Consider the following 23,711-nt stretch of genomic DNA (forward strand, 5'->3'; position numbering starts at 1 on the left):
GCAGAAGCCACCAAGGGTCCTGGGAACCAGCTCCTGCCTCTCTGCCAAGAACACACCTGGCAAGGCCACACCACAGCAGCTTTTCCAGTGAATCCCACATCCAGGCCTGCAGAGACTGGAAAAACAGCCCTGCTTTAGCTGCTCTGGTTACTGTCAGCCAGATAAAGGGAGAACCTTCCTGGGGAAAAGCACCAGCCCCAGCTGGCACAGAGGGCACAGGGAGGTTTCATTTCTCCCCAGCAGCAGGAGCCCAGGACCACAGCACTGAAGCATAACACACAACATAACACACAACAGCAGGGAAAAAGATGTTGAAGTGGGGTAAAGCAGGCAAGAAAACAACTCTCTGCCTCCAGCTTGAAAAGAAACACCAGTGTTTGAGGATATGAGCAGTGTGAGGTTCATAAGGAAAGGTAATATCTTTTACTTGTCCAAGTGAGATTTAGCTGAAAGCTGCTGCTTTTGAAAGGCACGCTGCCCAAAAGTGTGTCTGTTTTCTGCAGGGAAAATGCACTGATCCAAGAGCTTCTCCTTACAGCCTTGCCTGGAGTGAGGCTGCAGTGATACAGCACAGGGCTTAGGGGGCCCAGCTCTCCTCCTGTTTGGGAGAGGTAGATGAGGAACGAAGGACATGAGAAATCCATTTCTCTTCAGGGGAGGAAAAACTCTGAAGCCTGTTACCACCAGTTGCCCCATCAATTGTTCTGTCTGTGTTCAGAGCATGGATTATGGCTCTAAACAAAGGCCCTGGATATGTGCAGGAATGGTGCTGACTTCTCTCCCCTGGGCTGAGGGTTTGTAAATCCAGTTATCAGTGGTTATCAAGGATGTGCTAAACTTCCATCCCATCACAGACCTGATTTTGCACCTCAGCTCAAGGGCTGCTCTGAAACCAGGAGAGACCAAGAGGTATCCACTGCCTGAGAGCTTCCATTCCATCCCCATCCCCTGGGACAGCCAGGCTGGAGCCCAGAGCCTGTAACCAAACGCCTGCCCTTTTTACTGAGGGCTTTGTGGAGCTCTTACTGTGCAAAACCGAGCTCAATCTGCAAAATCACCATGAAGAGCAGTCCTAGCTCTATTGCCCCAGTGAGTAAATGGAGCTCCTCCCCAGGCAGTGACTGCAGCAGCGAGGAATGGGGTAACGGGTAAGGGAGCAGCTCTGGGATCCTCTGCCTAAACAAGCAGCAGTGTTTAGCAATAGTGGCCTCACGTGGTGCATCTCACCCAGAGAGCTCACCCAGCTGCCAGAGCTGCCCCAGATAAAGTATTGAGTGACTTCATCAGACACTGAGTCAGCAGCACGCACGGAACAGCAAATATCTCTCTCCAGCTCTGGTCACTGGGACACACGTCCTGCCACCGCTGCTCCCTCGGCACAGAGACTCAGCAAGGTCTCAATCACCTGTCCTGGGTGCTGAGGCTCAGAGCAATGCACACACTGGCTACCCGAGCTTTGCCACCACCTCAATGGCCACCCCAGCAGGTTACAGCCTAGTCTGAGGACAGCTGCTCAGCACTAACACCAATGACTGCTATTAACCCAATTTCCCAGCTGCAAAGGCTGATACACCCCGTGTCCCAGACCTGCCCTCTACTCCCAGCCACTTGAACAGCACTGAGATCACCCAGGCTTGCAGTGAGCTCCATCAGACCCACTCTGGAAGCAGCTCCTGCTAGTTTAGAGCACCTAATCCCAGCTCCACTCAGGCTCTCACCAGTCAAGGACACCACATTTTCTTCCTTCCAGACTCTAAAATTACAAATGGCTCCACTAAAAGCATAATCTTGTCTTGCTGAATTGTATCTCAGCTCTCTGTCTCTTTCATTAACCAATGTTTTAAGTCCCATAAAATGCATGTACTTCTTGGAAACATATCACAGACTGAGAAGCAAATGCAGCCCCTGAACTGATGAACTAATTCCTCAAGAACAGCTCTGCCTATTAGAAACAAATAGCTGAGACAAACCGTGGTTTTCTGGTGAGAGGCAGAACAAAACTGCTGGTGGGAATAATGTGAAGACAGAGAAGTCATCCTGGTTTCCTCATGTCTTTGGAGAGGGCTATTTTTTGTTTTGTGGACAACAGTGCACCAGATACCCAAACAACATCCCCTGAGGATGCTGCAGAGCCCTCAGGCCTCCCTTGGCATCTGAACTACTCCAAAGTTAAATGCCCTTCTCATTGAAGAGAGGCCAGAGGGATCTCAAGTAAAGCCCACCAGTATTGCATGGATTAAAAAATAGCAGACTATCCCAGCATTCCCAAGGAAGGGCTTTCTTGTCTGTGTGTTATTTCAATCACTCCCACAGGGATACAGCAAACCATCCCCATCTTCCTGGCTATGAATGTGACTTCCCTTTCACTTCCCTGAGGGCCTGGGCAGTTCCCAAGCCCAGCCTGCAGACTGCCCCAGCACATTTACCCAGCAAGGCTTTCCTGCCAACCAGGAGCACGTCCAAACTGCAGGTAAAATCAAATACAATCTACCCCAAGAGAAGATGAAAGTAAATCCAAACAGGCACACAAGCAAGGGATTTCTCCTTGCAACATTTATTCCATGCACAGAGGGGACAATTGTAAGTAAATGATTTGCTTTGTTAAATGAGACTGGGACAAGAGAGGCTTTCCTGGGGAAGATTATATTAAAGAACCACCAGAAACCGATTCCAGCCCTTCAAACACCAATATTAAATAAAGAGATGTGATAAATGAGAAGCACCAAGTAAAAATCAAATCAAGGCAGCGCATCCAGAAAAGCCAGACATGACCATCCTTAATTCAGCCTACAGGAGCTTCCAAATTGTTCTGGTGCATCTAATAGCCCAGTAAAAAGAGCCCAGCACTGTAACAGTCATGGGGAAAGCTGATATGCTTCCATCCCCAAAGTGCTCATGGAAAACCATCCAGTATCTCCAAGCACTGCTGGATGCACTGGGAACCATGAGCAGCACTGAACTCAGCAGTTCTACTGCTACTCCTCCATGGCTAGACAGCAGGGATTTATTTTTCCAGGATAGGGGAGGAAAGAAACCAACCACTTGTTGTTGCACGCTCACCCCACCTCAGGGAAAACCAACCAGTGCCTCCAAGCACTGCTGGGTGCATTGGGAACCACGAGCAGCAGCTCAGAGCCTCCAAGGCAGCTCCACACGAGCCCAGAACGCAGAGCCCACACCCAGCCAGGCCCAAACCCCCAGCCCTTACCTTGGAGAGGTCCTCGGTGCCCTGCTGGCCCTGGCTGAGCAGGGGCGAGTGCCGCAGCAGCGGCTCCTGCAGCAGCTCCAGGCGGGGCCTCTTGCTCTCCATGAACTCCAAGTCCGATGGCTTGGTCAGGTCAGAGAGATAGGAATGGCCCTCGGCTCTCAGGTGCAGCTCCTGAGACCTGGGGACAAAGGGAAAGCAGCATTTAGACAAGAACCACCTCTGCTCTCCCCTGCTCCATGGCTGCAAACCACTCGAGGAGGACAGGGCTCAGTTTTCCAGAAGGATCCACGTGGGGAGGCCAGCTGGGCCTGCACCCAGCATCTCAGGTCCCTGCAGACCCACAGGCACAGCCCCAGAGCTGCTGGGCATGGTGCCCGTGCTGGAGCAGGAGCACCAGCCCCTCCAAGGCCAAGGGGCTGCCCTGCTGTCCCCAGCACCGCTGCTGTGCCACCTGGAATGTCCTGCTGTCACCTCCTGTGCCACCAGTGTGGCAGGTGCCTGTCCCCACACCTACAAATTGAGTAAGGTTCCAGGTCTGAGCCCTGACACACAGTTGGGCTGGTGAGAACAAGGCAAAGCTTGGCAAACCCTCAAATCTACCCCATAAATCCTCCAAGAGCAGGCAGAGCCCCCTTCTGCCACGTTTGGCTTATTTAGTCAAAGGTACCTGCCTCAGTGTTTATATTTAGTGTCTTCTATAAGAATACCAAAGATTGTATGCTGGGGAAAAATGCCTAGTCCTCCATGGCTAGACAGCAGGGATTTATTTTTCCAGGACGGGGAAGGAAAGGAACCAGGCACATGTAGCTGCATGTCTCTGACACAGAGCTGGCAGGCTGTACAGGCACATTATCCACTGATAGCAGCTGCACCAACGAGTCACATCGAGCTCAAACACCTTTTACCTGCTAAATATGATGCACTTGGTAATACCTGGAGACTAGGCTTGGTTTTGGTTTTTTTTAAACAAATGTTTAACTTTTTTTGTACTTCTGTCTCCCTCAGCAGGATTCTCTTGTGGGAATTGTAAAGGGATCCTACAAAAACGCATTAAATCTTTTACAATGCCCTAGGACCAGCTTTGCTGCAGCAGCTCCAAGGGTGTGTTTTTAACACTTCAAGCAGAAGTATCCCTTAAAAAAAAATAAAATGAAGCACAGGAGATTCAAAGCTTGTGAAAAAACTTTTTTTTTCTTTTCCCTCAAACAAGATTGTTGCAATTCTCCTGAGCTGGTGGTAAAGTGTCTTCCCCAGTTACCAAACACAAACTTAACAGCCTCTGGAGCTGCTTGAAGGGAGGGAGACAGAGCAAGCATAGGAGACAGGGGGTCTAAACTCTTGTCTGCCCCCCACCCACAAACTGCGACTGCTGACATTAAAAATCTCAGGGAAGAGGCACAAAGGGAGGATCCAGAGTGCCCTGAAGCCAGCAGATGTAATGGCTGTGGCTCACATCCAGGGAGAGGATTTTGCAGAAATCCACACTCTCAGGGCTGCCACCCTGAGCACTGCCCTGTGCCCTCCCTGCTGCAGCACGGCCACCTTAACCCGGCCCCAGGGAATCAAGATAAAACGGGAGGGTTATTTTTTAATTAAACATCAACAGCAGGCACAAAGCACATGCATGCCAAGCTCTGCTGCTGCGGGTTTGGGGTTGGGGTTGGGCAGGAGCTTTGCTGCTGACACACAAACAGAACCTGGCTCATCCTCTTGCTCCTGCCCAGCAAAAAGGGGACAGGAGGATGGGGAGGCTCCAGCACTGCTCCAATATCCCAGACAGAACGTACAGCTCACACAGCAAACCCTGCAGAGCTGAACAGCCCTGGATCTGGCACTGAAGCACAGCTCGCTTCACCTGCGAACACTTCCCTGCTGAAGGATCCTCAGCTTTTCTCAGCAAGCCCAGAAATCTCTCCTGGCACCTCTCAGGTTTCCTGGTCCCAGCCCTTCATGCAATCCCTGCCTGCCCACAGCTGCATGCCAGCATTTCAGGCTCTGCTGTAAAACCCATGAACAATAAGCAACTGTTGAGCTGGGCAGGTGCTAAAATATTCCAACACCCAAGGCCCTGCTCTACTGAGGCAATTAAAAATCAGATGTCTCTATTCTCCCTTCTTCCCCCCTTTTTAAGGCCATATTACCAAGAAGCTGCTAATTGACAAAGGAGGGCTCCAAGACCTCTGCAGTTGTCAGGAACTCACACAACTGCTGCACTCAGAAAAAACCCAAGGATTCTGAAGATAAGAGCAGCACTGAGCTTCACAAAGGCAGTTACTCACAGCCAGGCAGGGGCCACGCCAGGGAAAGCAGCTGCAATGTTATAAGGTGCTATTTTATTTCCATTTCCACATCCACTGGAACAGCCATTAACTTTATCCACTGGAATTTCCAGCCGCTCCCGAGATTACTTTGCCCAACACAACCCGCTCAGCCTGTCCTGGCTGCAAACACAAATGCTTTTGCTTGAAGCCTTCACACCTTTCACTCCTCACATCCACACCTGCAGCAAGCTCTTTACAACAGCCTTTTATACAGCACCGACGCTGCTGTCAGTGCAAAAAACGACTCTGCCTGAAAAACCCTCCTGTTACACCGAGTCTGGGGCTTGCTGCCTTTTCCAAACAGCTCCCACCCATCTGGTTTATTCCAGAGATTCCTACTTTGCTGAAGGGAAAGAGTGTTTTTAATTGCATGTGAGTTGTGCATAATTAAACGCAGCAAAGCAAATGCCAGCATTAATTATGAAGTGGGACAGGTTAGTCTTCACCTGAGTCCTTCACCACAAACACTGAACTCTTCGCGGAAGCAGAGCAGCCTGAGATGCGCTGACACACAAGGCTGGGTGCCCAGGGCTTGCCCAACTTGCAGGCACCCCCACACATCTCTGCTCAGGGCAGGTGCAGGTCCAGAAGGCTGAGATAACCCAAGAGGAGACCTTTGGTTTATTACTCACCCTCCCAGCTGCAGAGCTGTGTCACTCATGCACCGGGGCAGATCCCTCAGCACACCCACAGAGGGTGGAAGGAAGGCAGGAGCAGATAAATTCCTACAGCAGTGTGGGGTACCTGCAGCTCACCCCAGCAAGTGTACAAGATGGGCTGAAAACACAGGGTTTTGGCTAGATGGGAATCAAGGAATCAAAGAATCCTTAAAGCTGGAAAAGACCTCTAAAATCACTGAGTCCAGTCATTAAGCTGAGAGCTGGGAAGAGAGGATCATATGAGATATCCTGAGCTGCCCTTGGCTGGGACTGTAACAGCAGACATGATGAGATCTTACCATGAGGGATCTTAGTTGTACTTTCCTGAAGCCAAATCAGTGGGAAATGGGCAAGCACAAACTTTTCAGGAGGCCAAAGTCTCTCCCTCCCCAATAATCCACTGTCTGGCTCCTCAGAGCAGCTCAGCTCTCCCCTGCTCTTCAGACCTTCCCATTTCTCCCTTACCATGGGGCCAAATAACATAACCAGGCTGGCAAACTGATTCTCAGTGTCTCCTGGAACCAGAACCAAGACAAACCATGGCCTTGCTGGGGCTGTTTGTTTCCTCCGGCTGAGACGGTTTGGTGGGAAATTGTCTACACAAAAAAAAAAGTTCTAAAAAGAGTATCCAACCCCCACAGGTACAGACAGACAATGAAATGCTTTTGAGAAACAGTAATATAGAAAACACTGGTGTTGAAGTGAATTATTTATAGCCAATGCTAAGATTTGTCAGAGGTTTCAACAACCTCCTTACAGCTAATGAGAGCCAGAGTGTGAGACTGGGCAAACTGGGACCTGTTAAAGAGAGAAACTGGAGGCTTTGTAGGACCAAACCCGCCACCAGGCACCTACAGAAACATGTCCAGGACAGCTGATATATTCCCTTTGTCACGTAGGTGGGGAGGCAGATAAACCACTGTGACTTGACGGGAAGAGCTGCATGTCTGGGCGGGAAGATGGAGCTGCTCCCACGCCCTCAGCAGAGTCTGCCAGCAGCAGGACTGAGTCCTCCCAAACCAAAGGTGTGGGACAGCCTGGAGCAGGATGCTCAGCTCACCGTGTGGCCCAGCTGAAGGACTCCCAGGTCCTCAGGAGCTCTGACCAAGCACCCACGTGCACCCTCGGGATGCTCAGGCTGTGCATTCCCACACAAGGGCAGGCAGCAGTGGCTCAGCTGCCCTGCACAACCCCTCAGCCACCTTCCAAGCCAAATGCAATGTAGATAAGAGCAGACGCTTTATTTAAAACTGCATATTGAAGATCCCCATACACAGAGCCTGTATTATTCATGGACAGGACCAGCAGAAGCTTTAACACAATAGCACTGCCTCATTGAAGAGGAAGAGAAGGAATATTTGTCTCTCTCCCCAAGCTCCCCCACACACCTTCTCCAGGTATCCAGAACTGCAGCCTGCCAGTAAAGCCCTCCTGGGTGGCTGGAACATCCTGAACCAATGGCTTCAGAGCCATCCCACGCCCTTGGCCATCCCCATGTCCATCCATGGACACGCCAGGCAGCCCACAGCAGAGCTTGCAAGGTAAGGCTTGTCCCCAAGTGCCTCCACACCAGCATCTGCCCTCTCCAGATGTTGTTTTCCTGTGCTCAATTATGGGGAAGAAAAAACTGCAGCTCCTGGTGCATCATTTCCAGCGTGAGAGACACAGATAAACGGCTGTGGGGATTTCAGCCGCAGCGCCGCTCACTCCTGAGAAAAGGATCACCTTTAAAAACGGAAACTTAATTAAAAACCATAAATAAAACCAAATTGGTCGTGCTGTTACCTTGGGAGCAGCTGGTGCCATTTGGCCCAGCACAGATGAGGGCTGAGAGCCGTGTGTGATTTCCAGCACCACGCACGCTGCCCCAGCTTCCCAGCCCTCCCCGGGCCAGCACGATTAATCCCAACAAGAGGCACAGTGATGCAGCCTGCTCTCCATGTGCCACACTGCACACGGCTACCTCAGATGGCTGCAGAAACACAGCAGCTGTTTAATGTATCCTAAATGTCACCCTGCAGATCCACACTGGGCAAGCTCTTCAGACTCCTTGTGCCTGCTGAGCAGAACGACTCTGAAAGAGGAGCATGGTCTCCTGAACTGGGAAAATAATCTATGAAAATAGTGACTCATTCTGGATAAAGGCAGAATACGCTGTGTTAACACACAGACCATTTATTCCATTTATTTACAGCAACATTTTCTGCCAGAGAAGCAGAGAGAAGTATCCACCCCGGCATTCCTGCATTAATATGGAACCTTGCTCTAAAATCCTAACACATATGAAAAGTCAGAAAAATCCAGTTCCTTCAGTTTTCAGATCCCTCACCCTCTAGCACCTGCCATTTAACACTCAACCCAGTTTTTCTCACTTCTTCTGAGGACCAAAATATATATAGAAGAAGGAAAAAAAGCCCTAATCCTTGTCACCTTGCCAGGACATTCCACTGCAAGTATTCATGGTACGACTTGTACCAACAGCAGATCCTGAAATACTTCTCTTCACTCCTGCAGACCAGTTGGCACAACTGAACAAGCTAAGGGGAAGTCTGCAGATCCTTCCAAGAAAAAGCCTGCTACCAAAAAAACCATCATGGAAAGCAGCACATCCCTGCAGAGACAGGCACAGCCAATTTTCCCTGCAGCAAGAGACTCAGAGTGGTTCAGGTTTTCCTTCCTCCTTCCAGCCAGAATTGCTGCACAGGGAGTTCAAATCTTTGCCCAGCCACCAAGGGGTGATGACAACATGGAGAAGGGCAGTCTGGAACTTCCCAACAAGCTTCTTGCTCAGGAAGCCCCAAAATGCAGAACCATCTCAGCATTCCATTCCTTCCAGCAAGTCACCACTCCACACCTTTTTGCCAACAACTCTTGATTCATCCTTAACACATTGTGCCCATTGTGCTTCACCTCTTGTTTCCTTTCCACTGAATCACAACTAACCACCATCCTGGTGCCCACAGCAAAACAGCAGCAGGAGAGACTGAAAACCTGCACAGCTGTAGAAGACCATCCAAGCAAGCCCAAATGATTCCTGTGGGATTTTAAGCATCCCCAGGATCAAGCCTCCAACACCACGTGTAAAGACAACCTGCAGAGGCTTTAGAGATGTGTCCAAAGGGAAGGTAAAGCCAAAACAGGGGATAACAGCCCAAAAGCAGCACATGGAGTAGAGGGAATCCCTGCAGTTTCCAGGACAGGAAGGCAAACAGCAGCACTCACCAGGCAGGTGGGCTCAGAGGAACTGGACCCAGCAGCAGCTGCAGGCAGTGCCCTGGATGAGTGCCAGGCACGGTGCTGAGGGCAGGGCAGGGATGCCCACCTGGGAATGCCCCCAGGGCTCAGGCCCCAGCACTGCCAGCCTGCCACATCCCACTTGCAGCAGACTTGCAAGCTGATATCCTTAAGGAGCAGAGAGATCCTGGAACCACAACCGAGAGCAGACAGGCTGTTTCCTCTGAGCAACGGGGGATTGGAAGGGCTCCCCTGTGCTGACACTGCTTCAAGGGGAGGATTGCCACGTGCCCACCAGCCCCGAGTGCCAGCTGGGCTGTCAGGCAGGGAACCACAGCAAGGTCTTCCTTTCAGGCCCAGCACACCCCTGTGCTTGCCTGCACTCACCCCAGAGCCGTGCTGGGGATGTTGTTTGCCTTGGGCTCCCTCCTCCCAGCCCCTCATGCCGAGAGCCAGCTGCCTCGGCTCGAAACCATCAATCCCAGCCCAGGAACAAAGCCAAGGCTCTGAGCCTGCCAAGGGGACTCAGCTGCAGCCACGGCTGCCATCACCACCTCGCTCAGCCAGGCTCTGCTCTGCACCAGGAACAGCCACAGCTATGTTCTGGGGAGGGCACCAATGACCAACCCAACCTGCTGCAGGGTCTGGCCCTGGAACCCTCAGGGGAGTGACCACCACCCAAAGGGCTCCTCTTACAACACAGCAGAACCGTGCTACAGCAGCTCCTCAGACCACCAGGGCGAACCAGCAAAGCCCCCAGAGAATGGATTGTTAAGCGTAGAGCTTAAAGATGCAGAGAAGCAGCAGCTGGCTTTGAGAAACAGATTAAAATCTCCCCAGCCCCAATGGTACCCAACCTGAATCACCTCAATACTGATTACACTGGATACAAAATTTCTTTACAATTTCTTCAATCACCCCCCTCTCCTTTTTGCATCCCCAGATGCCCCCAAAATTTTTCAATGTCTATGTCTCAGCATTCTGGCACAAGATGTCAACTGAACTGAAATAGCATTTATAGCTTTACTACATAATATAATTTTTGCAAAAGTACTATTTTTTTAATGTTAAGGGGAAAACGGATGGAATGTAAATTAATAAAAGAGTTTCTTTTTACAGCATGCCAAAACATCACCATTCAGGTTGAAAATGTGGTACCATGGTAAGCATGTGGATGTATAACATCCCCTGACAACTTTTATTAACATTTACCCACATTCATGTGATTGTCAACATAAAAAGAAAGTTTGGAGACTTTGAAACATTTGTAAGCCAAGGCAGATGCCTGGGTGACCACACCAGATCAGGCGTGTAGTACAGCAGACACCAAGGTTTGCAGTTGGGCTTTTTTTTAGTGATACAGAAAAACCAATATACTTTTTTTTTAAACAGCAAATTACTGGAGAGCAGAACTGCTTCTTCACTTTGCAAACCATCAGTAGTGTGAAAAACAAAAACAGGCAGGAGCATCTTGCTGGGTCCTCTTTAACCATCTCCCCCAAATTTAGCTAAATCTGACCCAATTCCAAGTTAACCGTGTTACTCTGTGCTAAGAAATCAAAGCACTGAGAAATCAAAGCGAGCCAAGGCAGTGCAACATGCTGCAATAAATTATGGGTTATCAAAAGTGCCACGACAAGTGGTATGTGCAGGTGCCACAGGCATAACCCAGAAGGGCATGTCCAGATGCAAAATGAACTTTGGGAGGTATTTTTTGCCTCCAGATTCTCATGTTTGTTTCTGCTGAGCACCAAGCTGAACCCAACCTAGCAGAAAAATAGGATGCTGTCTGTATTTATGATGCATCCAGCACCCTGAGCTCTTACTCCTCTCCCCTAACAGTGATGATTTTAGAGAAACAGATTCATCTCTGACTCCGCACTGGTTTTGTTCTTAGCCTAAGGAACAAGCATTGAAAGAATTGGTTTGTGTGTATCTACTGTAGCAAGGCTCTTATTTCACTTCCAGGGCAGTTTTTTTCCCCAAACCACAAACATGAAATGCAGAAGAGAAACTGTGAGAGAGAGCAGAGTTTTGCATTGAAACAGAGAGTGAGAGTGAGGTCCTTCAAACAAATCAGCTGAAGCATGTTCAGCATTCCCAGCCACAGCACTTGCCTGACTTGCACCTAAAAACTCTGCCAGCCTCCCATGGGGCTGTGACAGGAAACAGGGACACAGGGAGAGGCACCAAGGGAGCAGGGAGGAAAAAAGAGCTCAGAGAAAGTTCTGAGGGGAATGCAGAAAGAGAAACAAAAACAATGAAAGCGGGGAGGAAGAGCAGGAGCAGAGGAAGCGGAGATGGGGGAGGAAATGAGCTCTTCTCACTCCTCCCTGCAGCCTCGGGAGCCACAGACCAAAGCAACCACACGGCTTCACTTCCTATGCTGAAGAAGCCAACGCAACCAGTTACAGCCACGTGAACCTCCACAGAAGTGAGGGGGTGGGTTTTTTTTGTTGTTTGTTGTTTTCAAGACTTCTTTACAACACATGACAGTCACAGGTAAGGAACCAGGAGGCAAAGGTGCCGCTTGATCAGCAGAAGGAACCCAAACCGGTGGTCAGAACCCAAAACCAGCGTCCCCCTGCCCGGGTGGGTCCCTCCCAACGCTGCTGCCCCCAGCCCCAAGCCCTGCAGGTGCAGGCAGGCAGGCTGTACCTCTCGTTGCCCGGCTGGAACTCGGAGAGCAGGGACGGCCTCCGGCGCTGCGGCTGCATGATGGAGCCTGGCGGGAGGTGGGACGCGAAATCCCTGGAATGATGCTGGTACTCCAACAGGGCCACGTCCTGCAGGAACAGAGAGCAGAGACCATCAGCCTGCTGGCAACTCTCAAACAAACAGAACAACTCAAAAAACCCATGTAGATATTCCTCCTCTGGAGCACCGGGCCACAAAGCGCTTTGCCCTCCCCAGTAACTCCCAGTCCCACAAATGGAATGGTGGCTCAGCGCCTTGTTCAACCCAGCCTTTTCCTGGGGCTGCAGGCTGGGAAAGGTTCCTGGGAAAGGACCCCAGCAAGCCCAACCCAGCCACTGAGCACCCACACACGGATTTTTGACATCCAAGCAATCCTAACGGCAGCTGTGAATCCGAGACTAAGAACAGGTAGGAGCAAAATTAAGTCACAGGATGCTTTCAGCTTCAATAGTCCACAGAGCAGCATGGAGACAGAAAAAACGGGGGGAAAAAAGGACAGAAGGAAAATCACAAATGTTATCTTGAAAATGTTCCTTTAAACACAGCTCCCCTGGGCTGAGCTCAAGGGGTTTGAAAGGACAGTTTGCTACTTATTATGTGTACGTCCCTTTTGTTCCTTGACCCTTGGAGAGTACAGTACAGTATGTTCCTGATTTTAATTAAATAAGAAGCCCTCCTGCTCTGTGCCACAGACCGATTCCAGCAGCAGTATTTTAGGCAGCTACATTCAACTGCTATTTTTTTATTTGCAGATAGATACTTGACCAGCAGACTAATCATCTAATTAACTAAGACCTTCAGCAATGGCATAGAAAACCCTGTCACAGAATAACCCTGGTAACACTGACACACATTTACCTCAGAAGAACCAATTCCACCTGGGAGTCTATTTTTGAACAGTTCTCAACTAGAACAAGAAAGAAGCTTTAACTTCCTCAAAAAGAAAGAGGGAATTTCGGGGTTTACAGGAAAAAAAAAGATCAATAAATAAGACACCACATGCATGCAGCTGATGTGGGAAGGGGGAATCTCAGCCCCAACAACTGGAACAGGAATTATTTGATCTGATGTAGTGAAGATCAATATGAAAACTGGGGAATTGCCCCAGCAAGGTGAATGGCAGGAAAATAAAGGGCTTGGGAGCTTCAGCAGCCCCAACCTGAGCCTGGAGATGCCCTCTCCTACGCTGGAAGGGAAAAGAGCAGCATCTCAGTGGATGTTATGCTGTCCCCCAGAAAGCTGTGGAGTTGGAATATGAAGGCCCAACATGTTTGACCATCAGAGAGTAAAACAACAGTTTTTCTGGAAAGCCAGGAAGAAAATCAGAGATTACAAACATTCAGCCTGGGAGAGCCAAGAAAAGCAGATCCCCTACCTCACATCCAGCCTCTCTTACACAAAAGCTGAAAAGGCCAAATACCAAAGGGAGGAGGAAGGGGAATTGTGGTGTTCTATGGCCACCACTTCTCGTGCCTAGAAAGCTGTGCTGGGTTTTGGAATCGAGTTTATTTCTCCCCACTGTCAGGCAATGGAGTGGTGCTGCTCCTTCTCTGTTCTGACCAATGTTGGGGAACACCAGGAACAAGAGACTCTGCCAGCCCCGGCTCCATCTCCAGCCTGGCCATCCCAGACCTCAGCCTCTGTCCAAGGTGTGTGCACACAGGTTCTTGTGACATTTACAAGGGCATGACTTGGACAGTGCCCACTCGTCCTCCCAGGGCTGTCCTGCTGTAAATCCAGGTGTGGAGGAGGATGCAGCCCCCAAAGCTGCTTTTCCTGCAGCCCTGGAGTCCATCCATGCACGATGCCAGGGACAGAACATGCCACGACTCCAACCACAGATGGGACAAACACAGACATCTCAAGTGAGGGAGCCCAGCAGCTCCTCCAAAATCCCTGCCCACAAACAAGCTTCCCCACGTTCACACTTGTCCTGGTTTTAAATGAAAAATAAATATTTAAATAGAAGAGTGATGCAGCTCCTGACATCCACCTACAAAACAAACCCATCGTGTATGGGAAGACACACCACTAGGCCCAAAACCAGGACCATCACTTTCTGTGGGCGTATAAACCAGAATTACCCGTCTGGGAGGCTCAAAGGCTGTGCCCTTGAGAAAAAAAAAAAAAGGCCCTTGCATGCCCCAAGAACCATCTGTTTTTCCTTTTTCCCTGCCCACACTCAGCTGAGCTTTTGCCTCCTCTAACCCCACCAGAAAGTGGCTGGTGGAGCTCAGAGCCTGCTGGCATGGCCTGAAGTGACTCTGACCCACTCTGCCTTCCTTACATCCCTGTTGGGTTGTACAAGGAGAAAAGAACACCTAAAATTTAGCGAGGAGGATTAAAATTGACAAATTTCTGTGCCCTGTGATGAACTGTTAAGAGGCACCGTGGAAGCCCTGGAAGATGTAGGTGGATTAATTGCTCAGAAAGTTACTCCAGTAAATTGCACTGTGAGCTGTGACAGTGCTTTTCAAATGCAGACACCAGAAAGGTTTATGAGCTGCCTTCAAACTGCCTGGTGGACTTGGCAGTGCTGGGCTGATGGCTGGATTTGATGATTCTATGGGTGTTTTCCAATCTAAACGATTCTGTGACTCAGAAGATGCTTCAATTTTCTCTAGCAGAGTTTTAAAGACAGCTGCTGGGAGGCTCCTTGCTGCCTCACAGACACAGGAGCAGCACCCAGTGGGTGCCACCTGGATTCCCCACCACTGAATCACACAAATGTGGTGCAGCCCTCACCCTGACCTCAAACTTGTAGCACCTGCTCATGGGTAACTCCAAGACACCTGAAATAAAACAACTAAAAACCTGCAGCCCCAAACTACGTGTTGCTTCTTTTCCTCTCCATTGTTTTGCTGAGTTTTGCTCAGTTCTATTTTTTGCTCCTCCTCTCCCTCTCTTTGCATCTCTTCCTGCCCTCTGCAAACCTTCCTCCCACCCCAGAAATCTGCTGATCTGCCAGAGCACCCTCCCAGACCTTTCAAATCTCCAAATGCCTCCAGTAAGGACTTTCTTCCTTTTACATCAACTGTCCTGTTGTTCCTTGTGGTTCTGGTGCTGCCACATGGATGCACTTTGGGAAGCTGTGCAGATTTCATGAATTCAGTAAATGTCATGACAGAAATCAAGGAAGCACAAACACCATGGATAGACAGGGGGTCTGGCAAATCAGATCTGGGGGAGGAGGCCAGCACTGCCAAGGCCAGACAGACACCAAGAGTGCCACAGCACCACCACAAACCACCCCAGCAGCACCGGGCAAACCTATGGATAAAATGAAAAGCTAAAGACCCAAAAGTGGCCTCATTAAAACACTTCTTCATGCAGCAGACTGAAGAGGTACTTAGGACCAGCCTAAGGGACCAAAAGCATCCTTTGCTGCCCACCAGGGAATTTGGACATATCCCTGCTGCTCCTGTGTGGGGTGCTGGGAAAGCCCCCTGAGTCTCAAGGCTTCTGTGTTATCCCTTGATTTGAGAGTGCCAAGAACACTATTTCCATCCCCTTCCTGGTAAATCCTCCTACCCCAAATAACCTGAGTCTACCAGGCTCATTTAGATTTGCTAATCAAACTGTTCAAAGCCAGGCTCTTGAACGCAGCATTACAGAAAAGTTCTATGACAACACGCAGAGAAAGCCCAACAGAATGAAAAAGGAAGAAGCCACCCACCTCCACCTTTTAAAATTATTTTAAAGCTTCCAGCGTGCTGCCTTACCTCCCATCAAGTCTCTAGCAAACTCTCCAGTGCTGTCCCCGACCTCAGGGTAACCCCAGACTGAGCCAACAACTGCAGGCAGCAGTTCTGCCTCTCTCGCTTTCTGTTTGGGACACGTGCACTTGCTGCTGTGCCTCATTTCTCCATTTCTCCTCCCCTGCCTGCAGCTGCTGGGTCCTGGCTGCCTGATCTCCAACAGGAGGATGAAGGGGAGGTCTGGGAGCATCCCTAGGTGCTGGCCTGGGCACTAGAACCACCACACTGCAGCCAGCAGCGCCTCTGACCCTGCACTCCCAGCCCCGGCACCAAGCACATCCACACAGACAGGGTGTGCACCGGCTGCTCCATCCCGATGGCCTTCCATGGCTCCGAGAATAAGCCTCTGAGGAGAAGACCTCAGACACAGGAGGCCTGCAGAAAGGAAGCCTGGAGCTGGTCTTGCAACAGAAAGGCGAACCGCTCCTCCTCTCTTCCTCCCACCAGCAGAACAGCAAGCACAAACACCCAGTGCTCGTGGCTTCCTTGGGAAACAGCTCTGGAGCAAAGCCATGGAGAAGACCCAGAGCACAGCCAGAGGAGAACCTGCAGCCCAGCTCCAGCCCAGCTCCAGCAGCCCAAAGCGTGAGATCCGTCCTTGCTGCTTACCACGTCCTCAACCCGAGAAAGCAGCCGGGAGCTCCCCGCCGAGTTTCGGTGTAAGACAGCTTTGTTTCAAAACCACCGGCGCTTGTTTTGCCGTGAGGCTGAGGAGGAGCAGCCCGGGGTCAGGCACCACATCCGCCAGCTGGGCCGGCTCCGGCGGCACCGGCCCCGAGCGCGGGCAGCGCCGCACCTGCGAGCTCACCCGGGACAGGGCACTGCCCCACACTGTCCTCGTCACCCTCCACAGCCTGACAAACAGGCCCGGCCGCTGCCACGCTCCCCGAGGAGCAAACGCCAGCTCCTCACCACCTCCACCGCGGGTTAGGGCTGCTCCTTGCAAGCTCACCCAGAGCTGCAGCGCAAAGAGTTTTTATTTTCTAACAACGTGTGTTTCTGCTTAAACATTCAATGAGGCCAATTAATAATGGTGTGGCACAAACAATGCCAAAACATCCCTATTTATTTCACTTCCCATGAAGGGGCCCTTATCTAATCTCACAAAGGATGCCTGCTCTGTCCCTGCTGCTCGTGAGCAGCTCACGTGCTGCCCTGGGAACGGTTAACCACAGGGGAAGTGATGGGTGATGGCACAGGGCTGGTGCCCCCAGACCGTGGCACTGGTGGCACGTAGAGCCACAGCTGGACGCTCCACAGCTGCTGCTCTGGCATGTCCACACGGCCCAGAGCAACACGGTGTCCAAGACACGACCACACTGCAGAGCCACCCCAGCCCCTGGGGAAGCACGGGGCTTGCTGAGCTTCCTGCACCCCCAGAATGGCACAGCCAGCATGGAGCAGCACATCCCAGCCTGCAACATGCCAGGGCCTCAGATCATCCTGCAGGAAATCTGTGGGGCGCACAAAGCAGCACGGCCACCACTCTGGTGGCTTTGTCAGAGACAAGGGATGTCACCCAGCCCTGCTCTGCACACCCTCGACTCTGGAAAGAGACGTTCCCTAACATCTCCTTCTGCCAGCAGTGAGTGTGACCTATTTTAGCAATAAAAGGAAAAGTTCTCTGGTGCCTGGATACCCCTTGGCACTGGCAGCACAGATTTGCTCATCAGACCGAGAAATGCACTTTTTAGCATTCGCCTGGAGAAAATAATTTTTCCCAAAGCCAATTCTCAAAGGTAAGAGGAAGGGGAAAGGTTTGGGAGGAACCAGGGTGGTAGCAGAGCTGTCACTGCATAAGGTCCACGTACAGATTGGGCTGTGAGGGGGCCAGCGTGGCACACAACCCACCACGCTCAGCCTCCCCAGCCCAGAGGAACCATCCCCTGCTGCTGAAAGCCTCCTCTGAAGTGCAAAGGAGGTGATTATTGATCCAAACAGGTTGTCCACAAGCACAAGGCTGTCTGCTCAACTTCCTCCCCCAAAACCCTGTGAGGAGCTCACTGCAGGCTTAAGAAAAAAATACCAATAACATAAACTAAACAATAACTCCTCCACAATCAGCTCTCCTGCTGAAGATAAGGTCAGTAATAAAAACCTGGCTGAATACATGCATTTTTATCTTGCCTACAGGGATGCAACATGTGCTGAAAAGACAAATGCCCTTATTGTTCCGAGACAGTCTCATTGCCATCCATCCCTCAGAAGCTGCTGACTTGGCCTTTTGTTTTAGGAGGTGACCACAGCGCGCGTGGCCCCTCGCTGGAGGGCACCGATTCCTGCTGCCATCCCTGCCACGGCTGCTGCCAGCACTGATGGCATCGGTACCAGCTGCACAGCACTGCACCCTCCTCCATGCCCTGTCTCCCCTCTGCAGCGCAGCAGGGCTGCCCGCAGTGCCTGGCTGAATGTGCCATTCACGGAGCACTCGCGTCTCGGTGAGGACAGCTCTCAGCTGTTGCGGCTCCCCGGTCATCTGACCGGTGCGGGGGCTGGAGCCAGCTGCCAGCCCTCTCCCCGGCAGCCAGAGGTGCCCACAGAGCAGCAGCACATCCACGACAGTGCTGCTTTTCAGCCTCTCCCCATCACAAGACTTTTGTCCCAGTCGCATCCAGGCGCCTTTGAGTCGGGAGTGACCCGCCTGCCCTTCCTCCAGCCCACGCCTGGTGCTGTGCTTCCTGAACCAGCAACACACACCCAGGCTCAGCAGCTCTTCACACAGCAAACACAAACTTTCTACCATAAAAAACACCAGGTCATTTAGCTCATCATCACTTATCTTCTGTAGCCCTCACCACCTCCTACCACACCTGCTCCCATACAACACCCACACCCTCTCTGCAGGTCCAGGTAGGACCCTTTCAGCTTTCCATGTCCCCTACTCCTCCTTACACCTCCACTTGCTCAGCATTTTGAATAAATGCTGTGACAAGGTCAACCAGCAAAAGTCTTGCAGAAGGTGCCTCCAGGGGCTGGTGGGGCAGCATGATCAGAGTCAGGCCTGAAGCACAGGAAAAGGCTCCAGAAGTGGCTGTAGTGGCTTTGCCAAACCACATAAGCACTGCAAGTTCTTTCTTCCCCTGTGGATTTGCAATCATGAGATCAATCAAAAGCAAAGCATCACCTTCTGCATCAAATCATGTCCAAAAAGAAGATTAGGGAGCAACCACAGAGGTTTACTGTAGCTTGAAGTAAAAGAAGTGTTTTGGATAAAGGCTGTATCCTAAAGAAAACAAGATTTAAATACAAACTGCTGTAAGCCAACTTCTTCCCAGCAATGGGAGGGAGACCCTAGGGCAGGGAATTAGGTGTCCTGTTCTTTCACCTCCATGCTCTCCCAGTCCCAGAGCAGAAAGCCAATTTCCCGAAATCCAACCCTGAGCTGCTCAGAGCTAACGCAATCTGTCACTGCAAAAGCACTCATGAGAGACAGCGCTGAGTTCTCGTGACAGACCTGATCAGAGTCAGTATTTCCAAGGCATGCCTTTTATTTTCAGGTCATTCCTTAAAACATTAGCTGGAGCCCAGCAGGCAGAATGCAGGAGTCCCCTCACTCAGCTGGTAGCAGGAGTTTGTTCTTTGTGCTCGGAGGTACTGCACCATGAACTCCATTTCTCTGCTTCCTGGACCACTGACACAGACTGGCAATTTGCTCCCAGGAGACAAAAGTGTGAGTAACTACTCCAAGGAAAACCACCACAGCAGCAGTGAGGCACAGTAGAGTGCCCCCGTGCAGGCTTACCTGGTGCCACTGTGCCACACCGACCATGTCACCCTGGAGAGGAGCGAGCTCCTGCCATCCCCAGAGCCTCCCAACAGCACCTTCCACAGCAGCACGCTGCATGGAACTCGCCCTGCTCAAACTGCTGGGAGGAGGAGTCTGGGCAGGGAACGCACTCCATTCCCCCAGGCCACTTTTTGGCTTGGACACCGAATCAACACGCAAGCTTGCACCAAGCTCTTGTCCCTGGTTCACGCAGACAAGGAAGTTATTTATCATGGGCCAAGGCAAACGAGCAATGGGGCCGGGACGCTCCTGCACAAGGGCTGTGCTGAGAATGGGGAGTTAATGAAGGAGCTGCTGAGCTGCCCCAGCCACGAGAGGTGGCACGGGAAAAGCACAATGGTCTCAAAGCTGGAGCAGAGGAGCTCAGGAGAGCCTAAGCTGTGTGCAGGGAATGGGGGCAAACAGCAGGAAGGAGGCAAAATAAGCCTCTTGTTTGGTAGGGAGGGAAAAGTGCTCACAAAGGGGAATTCGAGTGATGATGGAACACCAATTTCATACAAACGTGTACACACCCCAATCCCTAATCCTGTTTAGCATCTCTAATACATGAAACAATTAAAGCACCCCAAAAGCAGAAGCTGTTTTGTCACAGGGGCTGCTGCTTGAGGACACCTTGTGTGCCCTGACCCCCAGCATCTCCAGCACCTGATACCACCCTCCAATCGGCATCCCAAGCCACACCATTCCTGCTCTGAAATGTCAGGGCACCAGCAGGAGCAGGAAGGCTGGTAAGGAGGTCACAGCAAGAAACTGGATTCACACAGGAGAGAAAGAGGGGAACCCTTCTGTTCCCAGGGAATATTGATCATGAAGAGGTTTTAAAAAGAAAGGGGGACGTGCACTACACAGGAAAATTGATCTGTTTACAGAAAATATCTGCAGGTTGCCTGAAAATGAATATCCTTCATGTGAAAGTTTCCTTTGAGAGAGCATGAACTTTGGACACATTAGAAGGTTAAGAGCGTAAGTAATGTGTTTTTTCACCTTTAGCTAAAGGTCACGGAGCATTCAAACAATTCCTCTGTTTCCAAGCTGAACACGACAGAAGTCAACTGCGCACCCCAACATTACAGCTAATGAATATGGAAAACAGAAATGTTTTCCCTGCACTTTGGCCAAGAACCACTCTGCGCCCTTAAGAAGAAACTGCTGATTATTGGAGGTTTTAGTTTTACCTCAAGAAAGTCAAACAAACCAGAACCTTTTCACTAAGCTTCCTTCTTCCCGTTTAAAGCATGTTGACTTGTCAAAGCTTTTTGCAAGTCATTGTCTACTGAGGCAGAATTAAACTCAGGGTCATTGTAAAATTTTGCACCCTTTTCAAATCATACCCAGCCTTCCCAACAGCTGCTGGGACCAGGTGTCTCGCAGTGAGGAGGAAGAGGAGGAAGACACGCGAGTGTGTTGCTTACCCTGTGGAAGCACTCGTTTGCTGCGTCAGCCATTGGAGAGAGCTCAGTCTGGGTCAGACCCACGGGTTCACAGCCCTGCCCAAAGCTGGCAACCAAGAGCAAAACCAGACAACAAACATCCTCACTCAACCAGTACTGGTCTTCTCTGCCAGCTCCAAACTCAGCAGTAGCTCGTGGAACATGCTGCTGGGAGGAGGTGCCCATATGTACAAAGCATATTTCTGTTTGTTTACTTGAAATACACTTTTTTTCTCCATTTTGTTGGATATTCCCTTAGGCTTTGTGCGATGGGAGAAGAAAAATCCCTCAGCCTGCTTCCTCTGCCTCCTGCCCCTTCACAACATCTCCTCTCACTTGCCTCATCTGTGAAATCAAACAGCTGCAATCCTTTAAATCACTTTTCATAAAGTGTCTCCAAGCCTAAAATAATGTCACGGCTCATTTCTGAGCTCAGCATTCCTGCCGCGCCGCATTTCCCTGGGTGCGACCGTCACAGTTGAGCTGTGATTATTTATTTATATTATAATAGCATTTGCAGCCCTGCTGTGCTCAGCCCTGCACACGCGCCCAGGAGGTGACCCAGGGCGTTTCCACCACCAGGATAAGGATCCCTGAGCTGACGAATTCCCAGTTCTCAGGAAAGGATGTCTTGGAACGCAACAAACCAGAACCAACATTTAATTAGATGCAAGACATGTTAGTGTCGGGTTGGTTTTGGCCTCTCTTGGTTTCTTCCAAACAAGCGCTCACTGTGCAAACACACCCCATGACAAAACTGACCTGGCCAAGACATGCAAGCAAATACCGCTGACTTTTAATATTAAACAGCGCAGCAACTTCAAAGGAACTGGGCTCTCCTCTCGCAAGCAATCCCACCAGAGATCAGCTCCAGCCCCAGAGCCATGGCCGGGCTCCAGCTCACAAGAGCCACGTGTTTGTGAGCAGCTGAGAGCGGCGGGGCAGATCATGCAGGGACACGCTCCCACAAACACTGCCTGCCCTCCCAGCACGGCCAAGGTGCGTCCCTTTGTGTGGGGCTGGCACGCTGCTGCCCACAGCAGTCTTCTGGCTTTCCATCCAAAACACATCTCAGCTCGGAGCTCTCCTGCATCCAGACACCCAAAAGGTATCACATAACTCCGGGTGATTACATGTGCCTGTAAAAATAGCTTCTAGAAGTGAATGCCAGCAGCTTCTTCCCAACATTAATACAGCAGAACAGAACCAGTGTTCACTGCAGGCTGCAGAAACCGCCAGCTCCAGCCCACTGCAAACAACTGCTCTGCTCATCCTGCTGTTGCAGCACTAAGGGGAAGCAGTTGGGATTCTGCAGGAGACGAGGGCTCAGCACCCCAAAGAGGAGCCATTCACACTCTTTTTAATATCTGTCTCCACACTGCAGATGGAGGTTCCTTTGGTTTGCATTTAAACCACAGTCTCGCAACAACTGCAGATCGTGCTCACCTGGTTGCATCCTCCTCCTGCTCAGGTTTCTTATAAAAAGGAGAACTGGGATTTTCTCTTTGAGACAAATGCTCTTGGTTATGTTCCAGCCCCCAAACAAACAGGCTCACAGCGATGGAAGCAAAGCTCCCATAAACCGAACCAGGTCAGCGTGTCTCATAGCCAGGATGAAAAGCTCCTTTGTGCAGCAGCACGCAGGCCCCGAGCGATGTAGATGAGCCAGCAAACGCAGCCAAGAGCTCGTCCCGCGCCCTCCTTAACGTTTCCATTTCAAAGCCTTTCCAATCTCTGGGTCTGCTCCTTGTGCCACTCTGCTGAAGCCAGGCAAAGAGGGCAAATGAGGGAATTCCAGCCCTTCACTGGTTTCATGGGTTTCCAGGCTCTCAAGTCAAACACTAAAACCAGCACAGACTGAATTTGACCATTCAGTAGCTGTGACTCTCAAATGCAACCCCCAGACAAGGTCTCCTGCCTGACTTGCATTTCAGGGACCTTCCATGTCACTGTGATCCACCAAGAAGCAGCTCCAAAGACTCCTGGAAGTGTGAGCCATACTCCAGCATCTAATAAGATTCCTTTAAGCAGCCTGAGCTGACTAAAGCTGTTCCACTAAGAAGAGTTTCCTCCGTTAAGGGCTTAAACGGAAAACATTCACCCGTCCAGGATGAGCAAACCCAGGCATGAGTGAGACAGCACAGAAAGGAGAGGCTGGATCCAGGTGAATTAACCTCTGTGCATTCTGGTACATTCAACAAGGCAGAGCCAAAAAAAAAAAAAACATCTCCAGCTTATGCCTTGATCCAAGAAGAGAAAAGATTACAGGTCAAGACTAAGGGGGGGAAAAGAGGGGGAAGGATAAAACGGAAAGCTCGGCAGCTCAGTTATCTGCTTGCTCCCCAGGAGAGCTGCATAAAGAGAAGCAGGCCTGCTAACAGAGGGAAGATGGTCCTTCCCTTGTGATTCAGTGCCAAGGAAAGGCCATTCCAGAAAGGGCTGGAGGGCATGTGCTCCTGCTCCACAAGAATGGTCAAACCTTCCCCTTTGCCCCCAGGCTGGATACACCCAACCAAGGGTGCTCTTGCCAGGAGGACAAACAGACACAGGCGCTCAGAAATGGTGAGCCAGAGACCACGAGCACCACCACAGCAAGTGCTTAGGAAAAGGCTGGAAA

At 50.8% G+C, this 23,711-nt stretch overlaps 1 protein-coding gene across 1 annotated transcript in view; it reads right to left on the bottom strand.

The window, feature by feature from the left end:
• The window catches only part of NCOR2 (nuclear receptor corepressor 2), a 174,492-nt gene that overhangs the window by 130,030 nt on the left and 20,751 nt on the right, over window positions 1–23,711 (bottom strand). The window contains exons 3-4 of the mRNA XM_054288473.1: window positions 12,081–12,208; window positions 3,209–3,386 (exon numbers count right to left, since the gene is read on the bottom strand). Of these exons, the coding sequence (XP_054144448.1) occupies window positions 3,209–3,386; window positions 12,081–12,208 (306 nt within the window). The remainder of the gene's footprint in view (window positions 1–3,208; window positions 3,387–12,080; window positions 12,209–23,711) is intronic.

Source organism: Melozone crissalis, unplaced genomic scaffold (assembly GCF_028551555.1).
Source record: "Melozone crissalis strain CALT ecotype California unplaced genomic scaffold, PUWL_Pcris_2 ptg000063l_1, whole genome shotgun sequence".
NCBI lineage: Eukaryota > Metazoa > Chordata > Aves > Passeriformes > Passerellidae > Melozone > Melozone crissalis.